Here is an 18,942-nt window from a genome sequence, read left to right on the forward strand (position 1 = left end):
GGGGGGGGGGGGGGGGGGGAGTACTGTTTAAAATGCAGTTACCCTGTCTTACTAGCACATAGTTTCTCATTTTTTATGCATATTTTTTCCCCAAGAAATCTAAGATGTTTGTTTCTCTTTCTTCTTCTTCTTTTAGGAGTTATTTCATGATTCCCTCTTAATTTATTCACCTGTAATACTATCTAGTGACTATTCTGCATTATGATATGCATATCTCAAATGCAATAGGTCACTGTTTAATACTGCAATGATTTTGCTTCACTTCATTGATGAATCTAATTTGCAGATCCCTATTGGAAAATCCATGGCATAACTCGGCTTTTGAAGGTTCTGGTTTTGTACGATTATTCCTACCAACAAACATGGACAATGAAGACTTCTTCTCTGAGTAAGATACTAGTGTTTTTCAAATGATATTTCTCTTTGCCCTGCATGCTTCAACCAATTAATTTTATTTTGAATTCATGACAGTGATTGGATTAGATCATGCCTAGACCACTGGGACTCTATACCAAATTCCCAGTTTTGGAACAGCCAATGGGCCTCTGTTACAGCTCGTGTCATAAAGAACTACAACAATATTGATTGGGAAACATTCTTGTCAAATTTTTTCAACAGATACTTGAATATGTTTGAGGTAGGTGCATGCCATGCAAAGATAATTTAAACTCCAAGTGGCAGGTGTTGTGTTGATCAAATTATTTTCCACATCTGAATAGAGGTGAAATTGTTTGTATTATTCTCATGTTTTACATGGATATGATGTTTCTCACTGATGTCACTACTTAGAAGTACTCAAATATGTTCTTATGGAAGAAGGATATGCTTATCTTTTTTACTAAAGCATGGCATTACTTCTATTATTTTTGAGGGCTTTTCTGTATGCCATATAGGGTAGTTTAAATGATTGGTTTTGCTTTCATTATAACCATAGTCGAGAACCCAGAAGGATCCTTTTCAGCTTGGTTACCCATGGCAACTAAGAAACAATAAATTATGTGATTATGCTTCTATTGTTGCCTACATCTGTAACAGATGGAGCAGTAATAGAAATTGTTCCTCATTAGTTATCCCAAAAGCTATACACTAAAAATGTAAGCGGTAGTTTTTCCTTAATTCTGACAATTGCAGGAAGCAATTATTCTGTGGCATTGAAACATTCTAAAAAATGTGGACTTCTACAATTTGATATTATCTCTTTTTATTTTCACTCTTTGATCAGAAGTCATGCACATCTATGATTAGGCATAGCAGGCTATATATCATGGCCTTCTTCTTTCCCCTATTCTTGGGATAGTTTAAGCATCCAACACCATTGTTAGGAGGTCTGGATAACTTTTTATTTATCATGTAATGCATACTGTGTAATTTATGTTCAATTGACAGGTTCCTGTGGCAAATGGGGGTGGGTCTAATCCATTTTCTGTGGATGTTCCCAGAAACACTAGATTCTTGTTCTCAAATAGAACAATCACTCCATCAAAGGCCATAGCTAAATCAATTGTAAGGTTTTCTCAGAAAGTCCCAGGTGGATTCCATTATCATGTTTCCAAAATGACCCTTTTGTTGTTTCTATTAACATCAATGCAGGTTTATCTACTAAGACCTGGAGGTTCAGCACAACAGTATTTTGAGAAATTGGTCAACCTCTTGGAACAGTTTGTTTTCTGAATTTTCATTGCTCCTGCTCTTCTCTGTCAAATTGCTTTTTATTAATGATATATGTCTCTATAAGTCATCATTTCATTTTTTAGGTATTACCACCCTTCCAATGGTGGCCGCTGGACATATTCCCTTGAAAGATTTTTGTTCTACTTGGTAACTACGTTTCAGAAACGGTTGCAACGTGAGCAACAGTAAGAATCATGTATCCCTGACAAGAATTCTAAATTTGATGCTGCACATGCTGCTACCATTTGATTGAAACTTTTGGTTTAGGAGAAAAGATAAAGGTGAACAGTCTGAACTCTTCCTGGGGCAAGTGGACAGGGCTTCCTTTGTCAGTAGCATCTTGAGGCTAATTGATCGCGGTCAATATAGCAAAAATGAACATCTTTCAGAAACAGTTGCTGCTGCGACTTCTATTCTGTCATATGTGGAGCCATCCTTGGTTCTTCCATTTTTAGCATCTCGGTTTCATATGGCCTTAGAGACGGTAAGTTCTCTTGGAGGCACTAAGATAGTAAGACATATCAGCCCAAATCTTTGAATATTCATGGATGGATACTCTTATTTCATTCAAGTTATTCTCACTCCATTTTTTAAGGCTAAATAACACTGTTTGGCTGAGAAGGAAGATCATCTTTTTTACGTTTTTTCTTTCTTACTATACTTATTGTTTTTCTTTTTCCAATTTGTATAAAAATTATTGGAATAGATGACAGCCACCCACCAGTTGAAGAGTGCTGTGATGTCAGTAGCATTTTCTGCACGATCTTTGTTCCTCACAGCCTTATCTACATCCCCCATGGATTTGGATGGTGTTGATCATGGTGGTTCATATGTTGACCTTCTGATGATTTCCTTATCAAATGCATTGCTTGGGATGGATGCCAATGATCCACCGAAAACCTTGGCAACAATGCAACTTATTGGTTCCTTATTCTCCAGTGTAAGTATTGAACTTTAAGAGATACCAGCTGAACATCCTTTCAGATGAATATCACACAATTGTCTGGCATTTGCAGATGGCTACTTTGGAAGATGCTGTGGATGAGTCGTCTCTTATGCCAGCATTTCACTTTTCTGAATGGCTTGATGAGTTCTTTTGCCGCTTGTTCTCTTTGCTTCAACATTTGGAACCTAGCAGTGTTGTGTAAGTGTAGAACTAGATGCTTTTCCCTTTTATTATTTCCGACTTTGCTATTTACTGTACTTGTTGTAATTATTTCAGATATTGATATATGTATTGAAGTTCTGTAGAAATTAGTTTCCATGTAGTTAATACTGATATGCTCAATGATGCTGCAGGAATGAAGGTCTTCATTCTCCTGCAACTTCAGGAACTTTCTTGGTTGAGGATGGCCCATACTATTTCTGCATGTTAGAAATATTGATGGGGAGACTTTCAGGATCACTTTATAAACAGGTTTCCATTCTGAAATTTGAAATGTGTGTGTGTGTATTACAATTGTGAATTCATTTGTGATTTTGGCCAATGTGAATATTTTCTTGTGAACTAATACCTAATTCAACAGGCCCTTAAAAAAATTTCCAAATTTGTTACCACAAATATCCTTCCTGGGGCAATTGCTGAGGTTGGACTGCTTTGTTGTGCTTCTGTTCATCCTAATCCAGAGGAGGCAGTTGCTCATCTCGTCAAACCAATGTTGGATTCTGCTTTATTGTCATTGAAAGGAACACCTGTTACAGGGTTTGGAGGAAGAGGGACTTTTGATGCTTCTAAACTAAGCAAGGTTCATTCCTACTAATGCCTATGTCATTTTCTTCAAGGTTCGCTTGTATTCTGTCTTGATTGTTTAGTTCTTTTCTAGGCAAAGCCCACGCTCTCTCCAGCTCTTGAAACGGCAATTGAATATCAGTTGAAAGTATTATCTATAGCAATCAGTTATGCAGGCCCTGCACTTCTTCGCTACAAAGACGAGTTCAAAGAAGCTATTGCTTGTGCCTTTGATTCTCCATCTTGGAAGGTTTTGTTTTCACCATTCTCAGTTTAATATTCTTTTAAAAGATTGGAAAATAATTGAAATTGATATGATCTGCTTTTTCGTCTATGAAGTTAAATTGTAAGAAAAAAAAGAACTCCTTTTACATGAGAAGCCCTTGGGTATATAGCTACAACTGAATACTTTATGAAGGAGATAAAATTTTAGTCTTTGTACCTATGCCAATCTTGGTCTTCAATTGATATTATTATACTGGCAATAAAAATCTTCTTTGGCAGGTTAATGGGGCAGGTGATCATGTTCTCCGATCTCTCCTTGGAAGTCTGGTTCTTTATTATCCCATTGATCAATACAAGTATGTTTGGTTCAACTTGTCAATTTATTGGTTTACAATCATCATGTTGTTTTTAAATATTTCATGTGATTCTTGTTCCTCTTCTCATATGGTTAAAATTTTTTGGGGTGATCAGGTGTCTTTTGCATCATTCGGCTGCCCCAACATTGGAGGAGTGGATCAGTACAAAAGATTTTGCAAATGATAAACAATGGATGGCCCCCAGGTGGCATCTCCCTTGTAAGGAAGAGATTCAATTTGCAAATGAACTGTTAAGTCTGCATTTCGATTCTGCTTTAGATGACCTTTCAAGGATATGCAAATCCAAAATCCATTCTGATCCAGGTAAGGTAGAATAAAGTCCTTCAGTAACAATAGACTATCCATGCACAGTTGTACTCCATAGCGTTTTGACATTAAAGTCGTTTTCTCTGATGTTTGTTTGCTACTTGATACTCAGGAAATGAGAAAGAACACTTGAAAGTGACTCTTCTGCGCATTGATTCTTCATTACAAGGGGTTTTGTCATGTTTACCCGATTTTAAGCCATCCTGCAAGAATGGGGTGGTTGAAGAGCAAGGTCATATTCCTTTCTTGATTGCTGGAGCAACAGGTTCATGTGTTGGCAGTGCTGAACTGCGAGAGAAAGCCACTGATGTTATTCATTCAGCTTGCCTGTATTTATCTATCCTTTCCCTCCTTTTATTTATTTATTTCCTTTTTCCTTTTAGTCATAGCATGCTAAATCTTAGTATTGTTCCACTCTTGCCAGATACTTACTGGAGGAAAAGTCTGACGATAGCATTTTGTTATTGCTTCTCATTCGTATAATGGATTCTTTAGGAAATTATGGTAAGTGCACTTCTTTATAATGGTTTTCCTTACTATTCATTTGTAATTAATATTTTGTTTTCCCATTTTTCCTCTTTGACTAAACAAATAGGGAGTTCAGAATATGATGAGTGGTCAAATCACCGACAGGCCTGGAAACTGGAATCTGCTGCCATTGTAGAACCTCCAGTTAATTTCATTGTGTCATCTCATTCTAAAGGCAAAAGAAGGTAAAATTTCCATATATCTTTGTATGACACAGAGTGATTGGCCAAACTCACAGGATTTGGATTGATGTACTCTTTATGCAGATCTAGATGGGCACTTATTGACAAAGCATATATGCATAGTACTTGGAGAGCTTCACAGTCGTCATATCATCTTTTCCGGATGAAGGCGAATCTGTCTCCATCTGACTGTGTGATACTTTTGATGGATGATCTTCTTACTCTCTCTTTACATAGCTATGAAACAGTCCGTGCGTAAGTCTATATTACTGAATAAACCTTATGGATATATACATGCAGAGCTAAAAGCATTATTTGTAGTTTTTTTCCCTCTCTCTCTCTCTCTCTCTCTCTCTCTCTTTTGCAGTCTTCATCTTTTAGAATTTTCCTGGAGAATCATTCTTAGGAGAATTTCTGTTTGATAATATTGCTCGATGTTACTTATATTACTAAAGTTGAGTACTTTTGACATGTACTGTTGTCCATGATTGTGATTTATTGATTGAAAATAATTCAAATAGTATGTTTTGTAGCCATGTAATGAGAAACGTAAGATTCGCTATGACGCTATGAACATATATGCCTAAAAAATTTGTATGCATTATGCATTTTCCTTATCATTTAGTCTATTTCATTTATCTTATAAATGCTACTTTTTTTTCAATTTTTTTTTATAAGCATTTGTTCTTTTCATTTTTTAAATAAGTAGTTCTTTTAATTATTGTTGTCATTATGTAGTTCTACATTGTTTTTGTTGTTGAATGCTGATTACCCCTCCACTGACCTCCTACCTTGCCCACCCAGGGAAAAAAAGAAGAAGAAAACTTCTCTTCTTTTTGTTAAGATTTTCTGTTTCTCATATATTACATTTCATATGTCATCAGAATCGCCGGAAAATCTCTTCTGAAGATGATGAAAAGATGGCCATTTACTATCCCGAAGTGTGTGCTCACTCTCAGTGAAAATTTGAGGAATCCAAGCTCACCTGAATATGCAGTGTTAGGTTCTTGTGCAGTCCTTGCAACACAAACTGTTCTTAAATGTTTGACAATGGTATTCATCATCTGGACTAAATCCATTAAGATTTAAAAGTGAATTTTCTGACACTTAATTTGTTGTCTGTCAATCCAGGATACAAAGGCACTTTCTTCATTTCTTCTTGGAATTCTTTCAAGGTAAAGATTATTTTGATGCTGCATCCATTTAGATTGTGATTCTTCAGTTGCAGAATTAGTCATACCATGTATCTAACTGTTTTATTCCTTAAAGCTCTCATCATGAGTCATTAAAAGCTCAGAAAGCAATCAATGAGGTGAGGTATTCCTCTACAGTTCAATATTTGCTTTTCTATCCATTTTCTTCATGTTACATATGACAAATATTCTTAAATAACAACAGCTTTTTGTCAAGTACAACATTCATTTTGCGGGAGTATCTAGAAACATGTTCAGAACATCAGGCAATCATTCAGATGAGACCGATTTTGCAGTCTTGGTTTCTGAGATTGGCTCTATGAGTTTTGAAAGCACCAACTTGCACTGGCGGTAATGATGCTTTATTTTGTGGCTATTTTAGTGTATGTAACTTACTAATTTCTGCCGGGAGAATGAGTAACAAGTAGATGATGCATGAGCAAGCTTTCATTCTGCTTTCTCAATCACATTTATGCTGGCATTTATGACTTGAAAATACTGACTGACTAGATTTCTCCACTCTCAGGTATAATCTGATGGCTAACAGAGTTTTGCTTCTGTTAGCGATGGCTTCTAGGAATGACCCAAACTCATCATCTAAAATTCTCAGTGAAACTGCTGGTAAGTGAAGAGGGTGCTTAGGACTCAAGTTTAAAGATCCCACAGTTATTGTCTTTGAATCATTCTGATGCTATTTATTAAAATGCCAAGATTAAATTCATACTTTGCTACCTGAAATTGAGTAGCATGTCACTTGTACATATAATTTTTCTGTAGATTCCCAAATGTGACATGCTGTGTTTCAACTATTGTCAGGTCATTTCTTAAAAAATCTGAAGAGTCAACTGCCACAGACAAGAATACTAGCAATATCTGCTCTAAATACACTGTTAAAGGAATCACCTTACAAACTGTCTGAGGACCGGACTGTTCTCTCTACTGATTTACACAGAAATACCGAGTCTTCTCTTGAAGGAGCATTAAGTAGTATCTTCCAAGAAGAAGGGTTTTTTGATGAGACTTTAAACAGTCTTTCTCATATTCATATAATTGATACAGATGGTGCATCTTCCAAAGGAGGTCATGGAAATTCTTCATTCCAGAGCTTCGCAGACAAATCCATCACTCGATTCTATTTTGAATTTTCTTCATCATGGCCCCGTACCCCTAACTGGATATCTTTATTGGGAAATGATACCTTTTACTCAAGCTTCGCTCGAATCTTTAAAAGGTTAATGCAAGAATGCGGCATGCCTGTGTTACTGGCTCTAAAAAATGCACTGCAAGAATATTTAAATGCCACAGAGAGGACTAAACAGTGTGTTGCTGCTGAAGCATTGGCTGGTGTGCTGCATTCTGATGTCCATGGTGTTTCAGAAGCATGGGACAGTTGGTTGATGGTCCATCTGCAGAATATTATTCATTCACCATCTGTGGAATCTATACCAGAGTGGGCAGCTTGTATTCGTTATGCAGTTACTGGAAAGGGAAAATATGGAACAAAGGTTCCTCTTTTAAGGCAGAAAGTCATGGACTGTCTAATGAACCCTTTTCCTGAAGCAGTTAGTACTACTGTTATTACCAAGCGCTATACTTTTCTTTCAGCTGCGCTAATAGAATTATCCCCGCCTAGAATGCCAGTAGCTGAAATAGAGCTTCATAATAAGCTTCTTAAAGAGTTGATTGGGAATATGAGTCATTCATCTCCACAAGTAAGTATTCTACCTGTCATATATAGGCTAAAATCTGGAATCTAAGCACATTATCTTTTATTCTTTTCCTGGCTTGAATCAGACAATGCATTTTGTTGTGTAAATGTGTACTATATAATTATTCTTCATGTTCTGTTTCCTCATATATATTTATTCCGACTTTGCTCTTGGCCATATGCTACTAAGAAAATTATAATATCATGCACCTCTCAACTCATATTTCCCACGTAGTTCGTCAGTTAAACCAACGATTCTCTTCTCAAAGTCAAAGCAATGAAAGAACCACCCCTTCCTGTTTTTTGTACTGTGAGATAGAAAGAAAATTAGACCCCAAAGAGTCCTTCTTTACCACTTTAGGGGGTGAAGGGGTGGTTTACATACAACCGAGGCAAAGCGGTTTATGAACTTCAAACTAACAGTGTCCTCAGTGTAACTCTGCCCAATGTGAGTTTTGTACTTGTTGCATCAGTTTTGTTTACATATGAACAGTATCTTTCCTCCCTTCATAAGAAGCTTTCCACTTCTGGCAGTCTATGATCCAACTTAATCTTGAATACATGTCAATGTGTTGCATTTCTTACTTGTTGAGGCAGCTTCCTTCATTACACAGTGTGGACATGTCTTCTTTAAGCTTGCATTCAGTCCTCTGCTCCTCAATGTTTAATCCTATTAAAAGAACACTATTATTTTGTAGTTACTTTTGCGGAAGGAGGTTCTATTTTTAATAGAGATATATTCATACAGACTTATGAACCTATAAGATAAGATTAGTGATGACCATAAGGACAGGTGGCAGTGAAATTCACACTACTTGCTTCAATAACATATTGAATTGCATGACTTCACTTGATCGAAAGAGTTTAGGTCTTTAGAGGGGATATATACATTTGTTTATTGTCTTCAACTCATTTAATTTTCATTTTATGTGTTTGTATAATCCCACTTGTGCTGTTATAGACTTATAGCTCTAGGACCATAGGAAATTTATTTCCTTTGAAACAGTGCAATTTTTTTTTTAAATGGTAAAAAAGAGCAGGATTTATGTGGTCATAGTTTTCTTGCTAATTCTTCTACAACATTGTGCTGTATTGCTTCTTGATATTGTGGTTAAATATTGCTGCCTATGTGTGTTTAACAGGTCAGGGAATCAATTGGCTTAACTCTTTCAGTGTTATGCTCAAACATTAGACTTAATCAGTTGTGTAATCAAGTCCAGTCCCATGAGACACAAATTGGTGACCTGCACGAAAACTTGGAGACAGGGCATTGGGATCAATATTTAATTGACCGAGCTTCGGAGCTCGTGTTGAATATCCAGAAGTCTAGCCAGTCAGATGTTGCTGATAACTCAACAGATAAGGTTTCTGAAAATGGAACGTCAAATGACCAATCTAAAGATGATGCTAAATGGATGGAGACGGTATAGATTCAAGAAAACTGTTTGATTAATATTTCTTCCTCTTTCAACCACTTTTTATATTTACTTCTTCTGTTTTATGTGCAGTTATTTCATTTCATCATCTCTTCTTTAAAGTCAGGAAGGTCTTCAGTTCTGCTAGATGTTCTTGTTGGTCTGCTCTATCCTGTAATCTCTCTACAGGTATGTAAAGTGGAATTTTATATAATTCCTATGTTACTGAAGGTCAGCAGACCATAAAGAACTTGATAGTAAGATCCAATGTTCTGGATCATATTGCAAATTTCTTTTTGATTTTGGCATTTGCAAATGTATAGGATTGCCGATTGCTTTTATAGTTGATTATGTGATTATATAATGCTCCTTTATCCACTTAGAGGGATAAAATGATAGGAGATTGAACTATTTTTTTTTAAAAAAAAAAAAAACCCTTTTAAAATAATTCCTTGGCCTCAAGATGATGAAATTAAGCTAAAGGTTGATCTCATTTGGATGCATTTTGTTCAAATGGAAATATTTATTTGTTGAAATGTCTTCATTTCAAAGTCTATGTAGCAAGACGCTTCTGAGATTTTAGGCATTCATCAATTTTTAAATCATTGCTATTTTCACTTGCTAGATATTTTTGACATCTATGCCATGGACCCTTGTATTTGGTTTTCCCATTTCAGTTCATTGGCATTGGACAGGTTTTTGGGCTGCTAAGAAGTAGATTTGAGATAAGATCTGGAAAATTGCAATAAGGAGTCTAAAGCTATAGATTATGTGCTGTCTTAGACTCTTAGTTATATTATATCCAAATAATTTGTTTCTACTATTATGATAGATGGAACTATATTGATAGGTCTATTTCTATAATATGTTAGCATTATTCATTTTATTTTGTGTGGCTCCAATACTGATGGGTTTGGGCTTGACTTAAACTTTTGTGTTTGATTTGTTGAAGGAAACGTCAAATAAAGATCTTTCTACTCTGGCCAAAGCAGCTTTTGAATTGCTGAAATGGAGACTTATCTTGGAATCCCATCTACAGAAGGCTGTATCTGCCATTCTTACTTCAGCGAGTGATCCAAATTGGCGTACCAGATCAGCTACATTAACCTTTTTGCGAAGTTTCATGTACAGGTATAGTATTTCTTATTGGGTTTACTTTTGCACAATTTTTGACAGCTCTATTCAAGTTTTACTTTTTGAAATGGAGAAGAGGGATCTTGTGTAGTTATCCATCCACATTAAATGATGAGACAAAGCTCAACCCCCCTTCCTGTATTCATTTTATAAGATGGCTATAACTATGCAGATATTTGATAATGCAATGATGGATGCTGGAAATACAAGAAAGGACTATTATATAAATGATATTATCACAAGCGGTGCTTATGTTGGACAAATTAGAGAAAATAGATTTAGATGGTTAGGACATGTTAAATATAGAGTTGTGGATCCACTGATTGGGCATATAAGTGATGGGAGAGGAGAGGGTTAGAATTAAGCATGGATCATACCATAAAAGACTGATTACATCAATACAGACCTTATCATTATTATTATTATTTTGGTATGATGTTGGGATAGAGATTTAACATTCCTGACATGCTTTGTTGTCTCTTTTCAGGCATACTTTTGTCCTCTCTAAGGTGGAGAAACAAAAAATCTGGGGAACTGTTGAGAGGCTACTCACAGACAACCAAGTTGAGGCAAGTTATTAATTACAACATATCTTTGAATCTTTTATTACAAAGATATAATACATCAAACACCTCATGTTAATAGGTTCATGCCTTATTAATTGAATTGCTAGACCTGAATCTTTTAGGTAATGTAGTTGCAGTGATCTATAAAAGGGTGAAGGGGGGAGGAGATGTGTCTTGTGGAATACAGCCTATCTTCTTATTAACTGGTTACAGAAGAGAGCCACACAAACTCAAACATATTGAAAATAAAGCATTCTGTGAATGTTTAAAACAAACAAGTTTTTCCACTGAGCCATGGTGACCCAGACCATGTAACAAACAAATAAGTCTTATAACAAAAGTTTTAGATGATGAATTCAATGAAATCTAATATTGTGATAATTTCAGGTACGAGAACATGCTGCAGCAGTTTTGGCTGGCCTAATGAAAGGAGGGGATGAAGATCTAGCCACTGACTTCCGCTGTAGAGCATTTGAGCAAGCAAGCATCATTCAGAAGAAAAGAAAGCATAGGTCAGATTTTAATTTTATTTTAATTTGGAGTGTATCTTTTTCACTTTTTCATAAAATCAACTTTGCTAAATGGACCATGGCAGAGTGTCTACCTGAACATGATTTATTAGATTGGTCTATGTAGCATCACTTTGACTAGTTCTCTTCCAAGAGATAGGGATGGTGTTGAGATCTTAACTTGAACTGCATGCTTTCATATTTCTAATGTGATGGTGATCTTGCATGTTATCTTAATCCAAAATTGCATTCTCTATTTGCAGAAGCCTGAAATCATCAGGACAGTCTGTAGCATCCATACATGGTCAGATACTTGCTCTGGCAGCTTGTGTGTTATCAGTCCCTTACGACATGCCCAGGTATGTCCAAATTGTATATAGCCATATTTCAAAGTTCAAAAGAAACATCTAATGTCTCAGTAGGGATTGACTAGAATAGGCAAAAAAGTAGGGCAGTGGACAAAAAAGAGCAATTTTTAAATCTCGGACAGTTATAATAAAAACTCCTTTGGTACTTGTGTTTGTGGTAAAAAACGCAAGTCCCAAAGGAGTTCCTTAAATTTATGAAAATCATTTTTTTGCTTTCACGCAAGTCGTACTTGTGTTTCTCGTATTTATACGACAAACGCAAGTCGTTCTCGTATTTCACGTCATACATAAGAAACGCAAGTAACACTTGCAAGTCCTTTCCAGCTGTCTTTGCCGCTTTCAGGGCCGAACATGGGGTGGGTGCAGAGGATATCGAAATGGGGATAGGGCTATTGAGTGGACAAAATGGGCATTTTTTAAATCTTGGACATTTATAGGTGTTGGTAGAACGTAAGTTAGAGGTTAGTTGCAATGTTAGTTGGTCTAAATAGGTTGACTAGCAGATGAATAGGCTAGGTTTGGGCATGATTGATATCTATGCTCCAACTTGAGGGGAGTGTTAGTAGAACGTTAGTTAGAGGTTAGTTGTAATGTTGGTTTAAATGGGTAGAATGCTAGTTGGTCTAAATTGGTTGACTAGCAGATGAATAGGCTAGTTCTGTATGTATAAATAGATGTGTGCAGAGAGTGTAAGAAGCAGTTAAGTGTGTAAGAAAGAATGTATTGAAGCCGTGAGAATGTGAGAAGCAGACAGTGAAGTGTGATTGTGTGTGAATAAAATACAAAGAGTGTTGTTTTTCTATTTCTAACAATAGGAAAAACTCCTTTGGGACTTGCGATTGTCGTACGAGATACAAAACACCTCAGTTCAACCTTACTGCCATTGGCCGTCGCCGGTAATTCCAAGACCCGCTCCACCATCTTCTTCTCCTCCAGCGACCACCCAAGCCACCTCAACCGTTTTTGCACTTTTCTTCCGAAAGACCGAAACACCGTTTTGTGGCCACAACGCCTAGACGAAAGCCGTTGCTGCTTCAAAATCCGGGCAACTGATGTTGCGCAGCTACAAGAACGCAAGCTTCAGGTGGCGTTGAACAACGTCTTCCATCTAGGCAAGTTGAAAATCCCCATCGTGGGGTTCGGGAACTTCGGTCAATTCCTCACCAAGGCTTTCGTCCGCCAAGGGCATACTGTTCTGGCCGATTCCTGAACCAATTACTCTCTGGAAGCTCACTCCCTCAGTGCCTCCTTCCACGCTGACCCCCATGACCTCTGCGAGCAGCACCCTAACGTCATATTTCTCTGGAATTCCATCATCTCCACTGAGCTGGTGCTTCCCGATTCAACATCTTAAGCGGAACACACTCTTCGTTGACGTATTATGGGTGAAGGAATTCCCAAAGAATATATTTCTCTAGCTTTTGCTGCCCCATTTTGATTCTTCTACACCCACCCCATGTTCGGCCCCGAAAGCGGCAAAGATAGTTGGAAAGGACTTGCGAGTGCAACTTGCGTTTCTTATGTATGACATGAAATACGAGAAACGCAGTTCGTACGAGCAGAGTCCTTTCTAGCTACCTTTGTCGCTTTCGAGGCCAAACATGAGGTGGGTTCAACAGAGGATATCAAAATGGGGCGACAAAAGATGGAGAAATATGTTCTTTGGGAATTCCTTCACCCATAATACGTCAACGAAGAGTGTGTTTCGCTTGAGGTGTTGAATCGGGAGGGAGCGGAGCACCAACTCGGTGGAGATGATGGAAGTGCAAAGAAGGATGACATCGGGGTGTTGCTCACAGTGGTCATGGGGGTTGGCGCTGATGGAGTGAGCTTTCAGAGAGTAATTGGTTTGGGAATGGGCCAGAACGGTATGCCCCTGACTGATGAAAGCCTTGGTGAGGAATTGGCCAAAGTTTCCGAACCCCACAATGGCGATTTTCAGCTTGCCTGGATGGAGGACGTTGTTCAACGTCACCTGAAGCTTGTGTTCTTGCGGTTGTGCAACATCAGTTGCTCGGATTTCAAAGCGGCGGCTTTCGTGTAGGCACTGTGGCTCAAAACAGGTTTCGGAAGAGGAGTACATAAACGATTGAGGTGGCTCGGGTGGTCGCCGAAGGAGTAGATGGTGGAAGCGGGTCTTGGAAGTACCGGTAAGTTTGAACTGAAGTATTTTATATCGTACACAAATGCAAGTAGCTTCCTATGTATGATGCAACGAGAAACACCGTACTTGCATTTGTCATATAAATATGAGAAATGCAAGTAATTTCTTGTATTTCAAATGATTTTCATAAATTTAAGAAACTCCTCTGGGTCTTGTGCTTTTTACCACAAACACAAGTCCTATAAATGTCCAAGATTTTAAAAATGGTCATTTTTGTCCACTCCCCTACTTTTTTGCCTATTCCAGTCAATAGCCCAGAGGGATGATGCTTAAAATTTCCCACATGAAACAATTGTTTGTCACAGTATGTGGATGGTGGATCCAAACTTGTTAATAAATCATACTGAACAATAGTTAACATTGGAAATTCCCCTTTGCTGGAGTATCTGTTAACAGTGTGAACAATAGAGAGAGCTAGGCACTAAGGTAACGGGGTAGCAAACCTGGCATGGTTGGATTTCTGGGAACTATTTGTATTGCCAAATCATCACTCAGTTAAATTGACAGCATCTAGCCATCTAGTGTGTATTTACTGCTGGAAGCACATTAGTAAATCCATTTTCAGCCGGCCTTGGGAACACACTAGGAAATAGTCACCCTTCTAGTTGTTCTGGGTGAAACAGAAAGACAATTTTTTTTGTTGTTTTGACACACACCTTATTGCTTTGCATATATTCATTGTTGAATTTGAACCATGTGTTTTTCAGTTGGTTGCCTGGGCATGTAACTCTACTGGCTCAATTTGTTTCGGAACCATCCCCTGTAAAATCTACTGTTACAAAAGCAGTGGCAGAGTTCCGGCGAACTCATGCGGATACATGGAATATACAAAAAGATTCCTTCAGCGAAGAGCAGCTTGAGGTACATCTTTTTTTTTTTCTTCTTTTTTTTTTTTTTTTTTTTCCTNGATTGTGTGTGAATAAAATACAAAGAGTGTTGTTTTTCTATTTCTAACAATAGGAAAAACTCCTTTGGGACTTGCGATTGTCGTACGAGATACAAAACACCTCAGTTCAACCTTACTGCCATTGGCCGTCGCCGGTAATTCCAAGACCCGCTCCACCATCTTCTTCTCCTCCAGCGACCACCCAAGCCACCTCAACCGTTTTTGCACTTTTCTTCCGAAAGACCGAAACACCGTTTTGTGGCCACAACGCCTAGACGAAAGCCGTTGCTGCTTCAAAATCCGGGCAACTGATGTTGCGCAGCTACAAGAACGCAAGCTTCAGGTGGCGTTGAACAACGTCTTCCATCTAGGCAAGTTGAAAATCCCCATCGTGGGGTTCGGGAACTTCGGTCAATTCCTCACCAAGGCTTTCGTCCGCCAAGGGCATACTGTTCTGGCCGATTCCTGAACCAATTACTCTCTGGAAGCTCACTCCCTCAGTGCCTCCTTCCACGCTGACCCCCATGACCTCTGCGAGCAGCACCCTAACGTCATATTTCTCTGGAATTCCATCATCTCCACTGAGCTGGTGCTTCCCGATTCAACATCTTAAGCGGAACACACTCTTCGTTGACGTATTATGGGTGAAGGAATTCCCAAAGAATATATTTCTCTAGCTTTTGCTGCCCCATTTTGATTCTTCTACACCCACCCCATGTTCGGCCCCGAAAGCGGCAAAGATAGTTGGAAAGGACTTGCGAGTGCAACTTGCGTTTCTTATGTATGACATGAAATACGAGAAACGCAGTTCGTACGAGCAGAGTCCTTTCTAGCTACCTTTGTCGCTTTCGAGGCCAAACATGAGGTGGGTTCAACAGAGGATATCAAAATGGGGCGACAAAAGATGGAGAAATATGTTCTTTGGGAATTCCTTCACCCATAATACGTCAACGAAGAGTGTGTTTCGCTTGAGGTGTTGAATCGGGAGGGAGCGGAGCACCAACTCGGTGGAGATGATGGAAGTGCAAAGAAGGATGACATCGGGGTGTTGCTCACAGTGGTCATGGGGGTTGGCGCTGATGGAGTGAGCTTTCAGAGAGTAATTGGTTTGGGAATGGGCCAGAACGGTATGCCCCTGACTGATGAAAGCCTTGGTGAGGAATTGGCCAAAGTTTCCGAACCCCACAATGGCGATTTTCAGCTTGCCTGGATGGAGGACGTTGTTCAACGTCACCTGAAGCTTGTGTTCTTGCGGTTGTGCAACATCAGTTGCTCGGATTTCAAAGCGGCGGCTTTCGTGTAGGCACTGTGGCTCAAAACAGGTTTCGGAAGAGGAGTACATAAACGATTGAGGTGGCTCGGGTGGTCGCCGAAGGAGTAGATGGTGGAAGCGGGTCTTGGAAGTACCGGTAAGTTTGAACTGAAGTATTTTATATCGTACACAAATGCAAGTAGCTTCCTATGTATGATGCAACGAGAAACACCGTACTTGCATTTGTCATATAAATATGAGAAATGCAAGTAATTTCTTGTATTTCAAATGATTTTCATAAATTTAAGAAACTCCTCTGGGTCTTGTGCTTTTTACCACAAACACAAGTCCTATAAATGTCCAAGATTTTAAAAATGGTCATTTTTGTCCACTCCCCTACTTTTTTGCCTATTCCAGTCAATAGCCCAGAGGGATGATGCTTAAAATTTCCCACATGAAACAATTGTTTGTCACAGTATGTGGATGGTGGATCCAAACTTGTTAATAAATCATACTGAACAATAGTTAACATTGGAAATTCCCCTTTGCTGGAGTATCTGTTAACAGTGTGAACAATAGAGAGAGCTAGGCACTAAGGTAACGGGGTAGCAAACCTGGCATGGTTGGATTTCTGGGAACTATTTGTATTGCCAAATCATCACTCAGTTAAATTGACAGCATCTAGCCATCTAGTGTGTATTTACTGCTGGAAGCACATTAGTAAATCCATTTTCAGCCGGCCTTGGGAACACACTAGGAAATAGTCACCCTTCTAGTTGTTCTGGGTGAAACAGAAAGACAATTTTTTTTGTTGTTTTGACACACACCTTATTGCTTTGCATATATTCATTGTTGAATTTGAACCATGTGTTTTTCAGTTGGTTGCCTGGGCATGTAACTCTACTGGCTCAATTTGTTTCGGAACCATCCCCTGTAAAATCTACTGTTACAAAAGCAGTGGCAGAGTTCCGGCGAACTCATGCGGATACATGGAATATACAAAAAGATTCCTTCAGCGAAGAGCAGCTTGAGGTACATCTTTTTTTTTTTTTTTTTTTTTTTTTTTTTTTTTTTCCTCAGTTTTTGACGGATTGATTTTGGAACTTACAAATTAACAATACTTCACAATTCCCTTCAGGTTCTGGCTGATACATCCTCGTCTTCATCGTACTTTGCTTGATATGTGGTATTGTTATTATAATTATTATTGTTTTTTAAAAATATTTTATTTTCATATTATGAGCAAAAAGAATTACTGTAAGAGAGAAACGCACAAATTTAGGAAATTGTATTTAATGCTTTGTTGATCATTTAATTTAATTGATTATATCTGTACTTTTCCTTCATAAATGCAGATTCTTTTTAGTCTAATTTTTATGAAAAGTGCTACTCATCTCTACCATTGGAGAATTCTATTTGCACCACCTTTGATAGATGTGCTAGCTTTATAGGTGGTGTAAGTAGAACAACCTGCTATTTGCACCACCTTCGTTAAAGTTAGTCAAACATTTAGAATAGAGGTGAATACATTACGTTTTGCTAATTAATTTTTTGATTATCTTTCAATTAGTTTTATGAAATGTGTTTAACTTTAATTAAATGCGTCATGTTTTTATTTAAAATATATTTATTGTTTATTTTTATTTCAAATTGTGATAGTATAATAATTTTGTCTTTAATATTGTTTAATTATTTTGTGTAGTATTTAATGTTTAATAAATTTTGATGATAAAATTAATTTTATTTTTTGTTGTTCTAATATTCTTTATAACAAATTTTTTGTACGCGCTATTTTACCTTTTTATAAAAATATACTAAATTAATTTTGTCGCTGAAAATTATAAAAACATATTAACATCACAATAAAATATAAAAAGAAAATTTCATTTCATTTCAATCTAATATAACATTTTCATGAGTATAATTAATGCTCATTGTAACTTCTTTTTCTTTTTTTTTTTTGAAAACCCATGCTCATTGTAACTATTGATTCGATTCGCATATAGAGTAATCTATACATCTTCATAATTATATTTAAAATAAGTTCATTGTGGGGCAATAGTAGGCATTGGGTACCTTCCTGTTAATGTTATCTTAACATAATTATTATTATTTACGTAACAAAGGCCAACTGTTACATGCTCGTACCAATGTGGTGGACTAGATCGGAGCGCTAAATATGTCGTACTGTCGGTCATATCCAAAACATGTAGTATCACATTATATCTGGAAGCAATTAGTACACCATCTCCAGCATAGTCATCTAGTGCTCAATTGGTGTACATCGATCTGATTCAAAAAAATTCAACTAGTTATAAACATTATACCATTTTTGAGTTCCGAAGATATTGGTATATTCCATCTTGTGAGACTCTAGTTTTTCCATTAAATTAGATCGAATTTTAAACCATCCGTCCTCTGAAAAACCAAGACAAATAACTACCACTCAAAATCCAAATTTTTTGTCAAATATCACATATTGCACTTGCATGATGAGAGGATAGAATATAATTGGAAGTTGATGAATATATATGGATGTAAAAAATGTTTATCACCTGAAGTTGATGCAGCTAAACAACTATTTTACGATGGTTCTTGAAATTGAAAATTATTTGGCTTGACAAATCTCGATACAACCGAACAACTATGTCTACTAGGATCTTGAGTGGGCATAGTTGGATTAGCTTGAGTTTTTTTTGAAAAATTTGTTCTTTGAAGTGGACACCCAT

The 18,942-nt window shown here is 37.4% G+C and overlaps 1 protein-coding gene and 1 long non-coding RNA gene across 2 annotated transcripts in view; both read left to right on the forward strand.

Moving 5' to 3' along the window:
• Positions 1 to 15,236, forward strand: part of LOC116023598 (proteasome activator subunit 4) — a 19,657-nt gene extending 4,421 nt beyond the window's left edge. The window contains exons 5-35 of the mRNA XM_031264602.1: positions 287 to 388; positions 472 to 637; positions 1,387 to 1,503; positions 1,591 to 1,658; positions 1,755 to 1,856; positions 1,939 to 2,155; positions 2,378 to 2,611; positions 2,688 to 2,815; positions 2,971 to 3,088; positions 3,198 to 3,416; positions 3,495 to 3,650; positions 3,905 to 3,981; positions 4,097 to 4,305; positions 4,421 to 4,637; positions 4,733 to 4,812; positions 4,904 to 5,021; positions 5,103 to 5,273; positions 5,903 to 6,071; positions 6,150 to 6,193; positions 6,288 to 6,330; positions 6,417 to 6,562; positions 6,738 to 6,832; positions 7,028 to 7,923; positions 9,062 to 9,343; positions 9,428 to 9,523; positions 10,287 to 10,465; positions 10,956 to 11,037; positions 11,422 to 11,546; positions 11,807 to 11,902; positions 14,783 to 14,936; positions 15,036 to 15,236. Of these exons, the coding sequence (XP_031120462.1) occupies positions 287 to 388; positions 472 to 637; positions 1,387 to 1,503; positions 1,591 to 1,658; positions 1,755 to 1,856; positions 1,939 to 2,155; positions 2,378 to 2,611; positions 2,688 to 2,815; positions 2,971 to 3,088; positions 3,198 to 3,416; positions 3,495 to 3,650; positions 3,905 to 3,981; positions 4,097 to 4,305; positions 4,421 to 4,637; positions 4,733 to 4,812; positions 4,904 to 5,021; positions 5,103 to 5,273; positions 5,903 to 6,071; positions 6,150 to 6,193; positions 6,288 to 6,330; positions 6,417 to 6,562; positions 6,738 to 6,832; positions 7,028 to 7,923; positions 9,062 to 9,343; positions 9,428 to 9,523; positions 10,287 to 10,465; positions 10,956 to 11,037; positions 11,422 to 11,546; positions 11,807 to 11,902; positions 14,783 to 14,936; positions 15,036 to 15,236 (5,107 nt within the window). The remainder of the gene's footprint in view (positions 1 to 286; positions 389 to 471; positions 638 to 1,386; positions 1,504 to 1,590; positions 1,659 to 1,754; positions 1,857 to 1,938; positions 2,156 to 2,377; positions 2,612 to 2,687; positions 2,816 to 2,970; positions 3,089 to 3,197; positions 3,417 to 3,494; positions 3,651 to 3,904; positions 3,982 to 4,096; positions 4,306 to 4,420; positions 4,638 to 4,732; positions 4,813 to 4,903; positions 5,022 to 5,102; positions 5,274 to 5,902; positions 6,072 to 6,149; positions 6,194 to 6,287; positions 6,331 to 6,416; positions 6,563 to 6,737; positions 6,833 to 7,027; positions 7,924 to 9,061; positions 9,344 to 9,427; positions 9,524 to 10,286; positions 10,466 to 10,955; positions 11,038 to 11,421; positions 11,547 to 11,806; positions 11,903 to 14,782; positions 14,937 to 15,035) is intronic.
• A 1,858-nt stretch (positions 15,237 to 17,094) lies between these two features.
• LOC116021549 lies at positions 17,095 to 17,584 on the forward strand. The gene is made up of 2 exons (XR_004099022.1): positions 17,095 to 17,245; positions 17,352 to 17,584. It is a non-coding gene; the product is annotated as an uncharacterized LOC116021549 (long non-coding RNA).
• Positions 17,585 to 18,942: the final 1,358 nt, after the last annotated feature.

This window comes from Ipomoea triloba, chromosome 6 (genome assembly GCF_003576645.1).
Source record: "Ipomoea triloba cultivar NCNSP0323 chromosome 6, ASM357664v1".
In the NCBI taxonomy this organism is placed as follows: domain Eukaryota; kingdom Viridiplantae; phylum Streptophyta; class Magnoliopsida; order Solanales; family Convolvulaceae; genus Ipomoea; species Ipomoea triloba.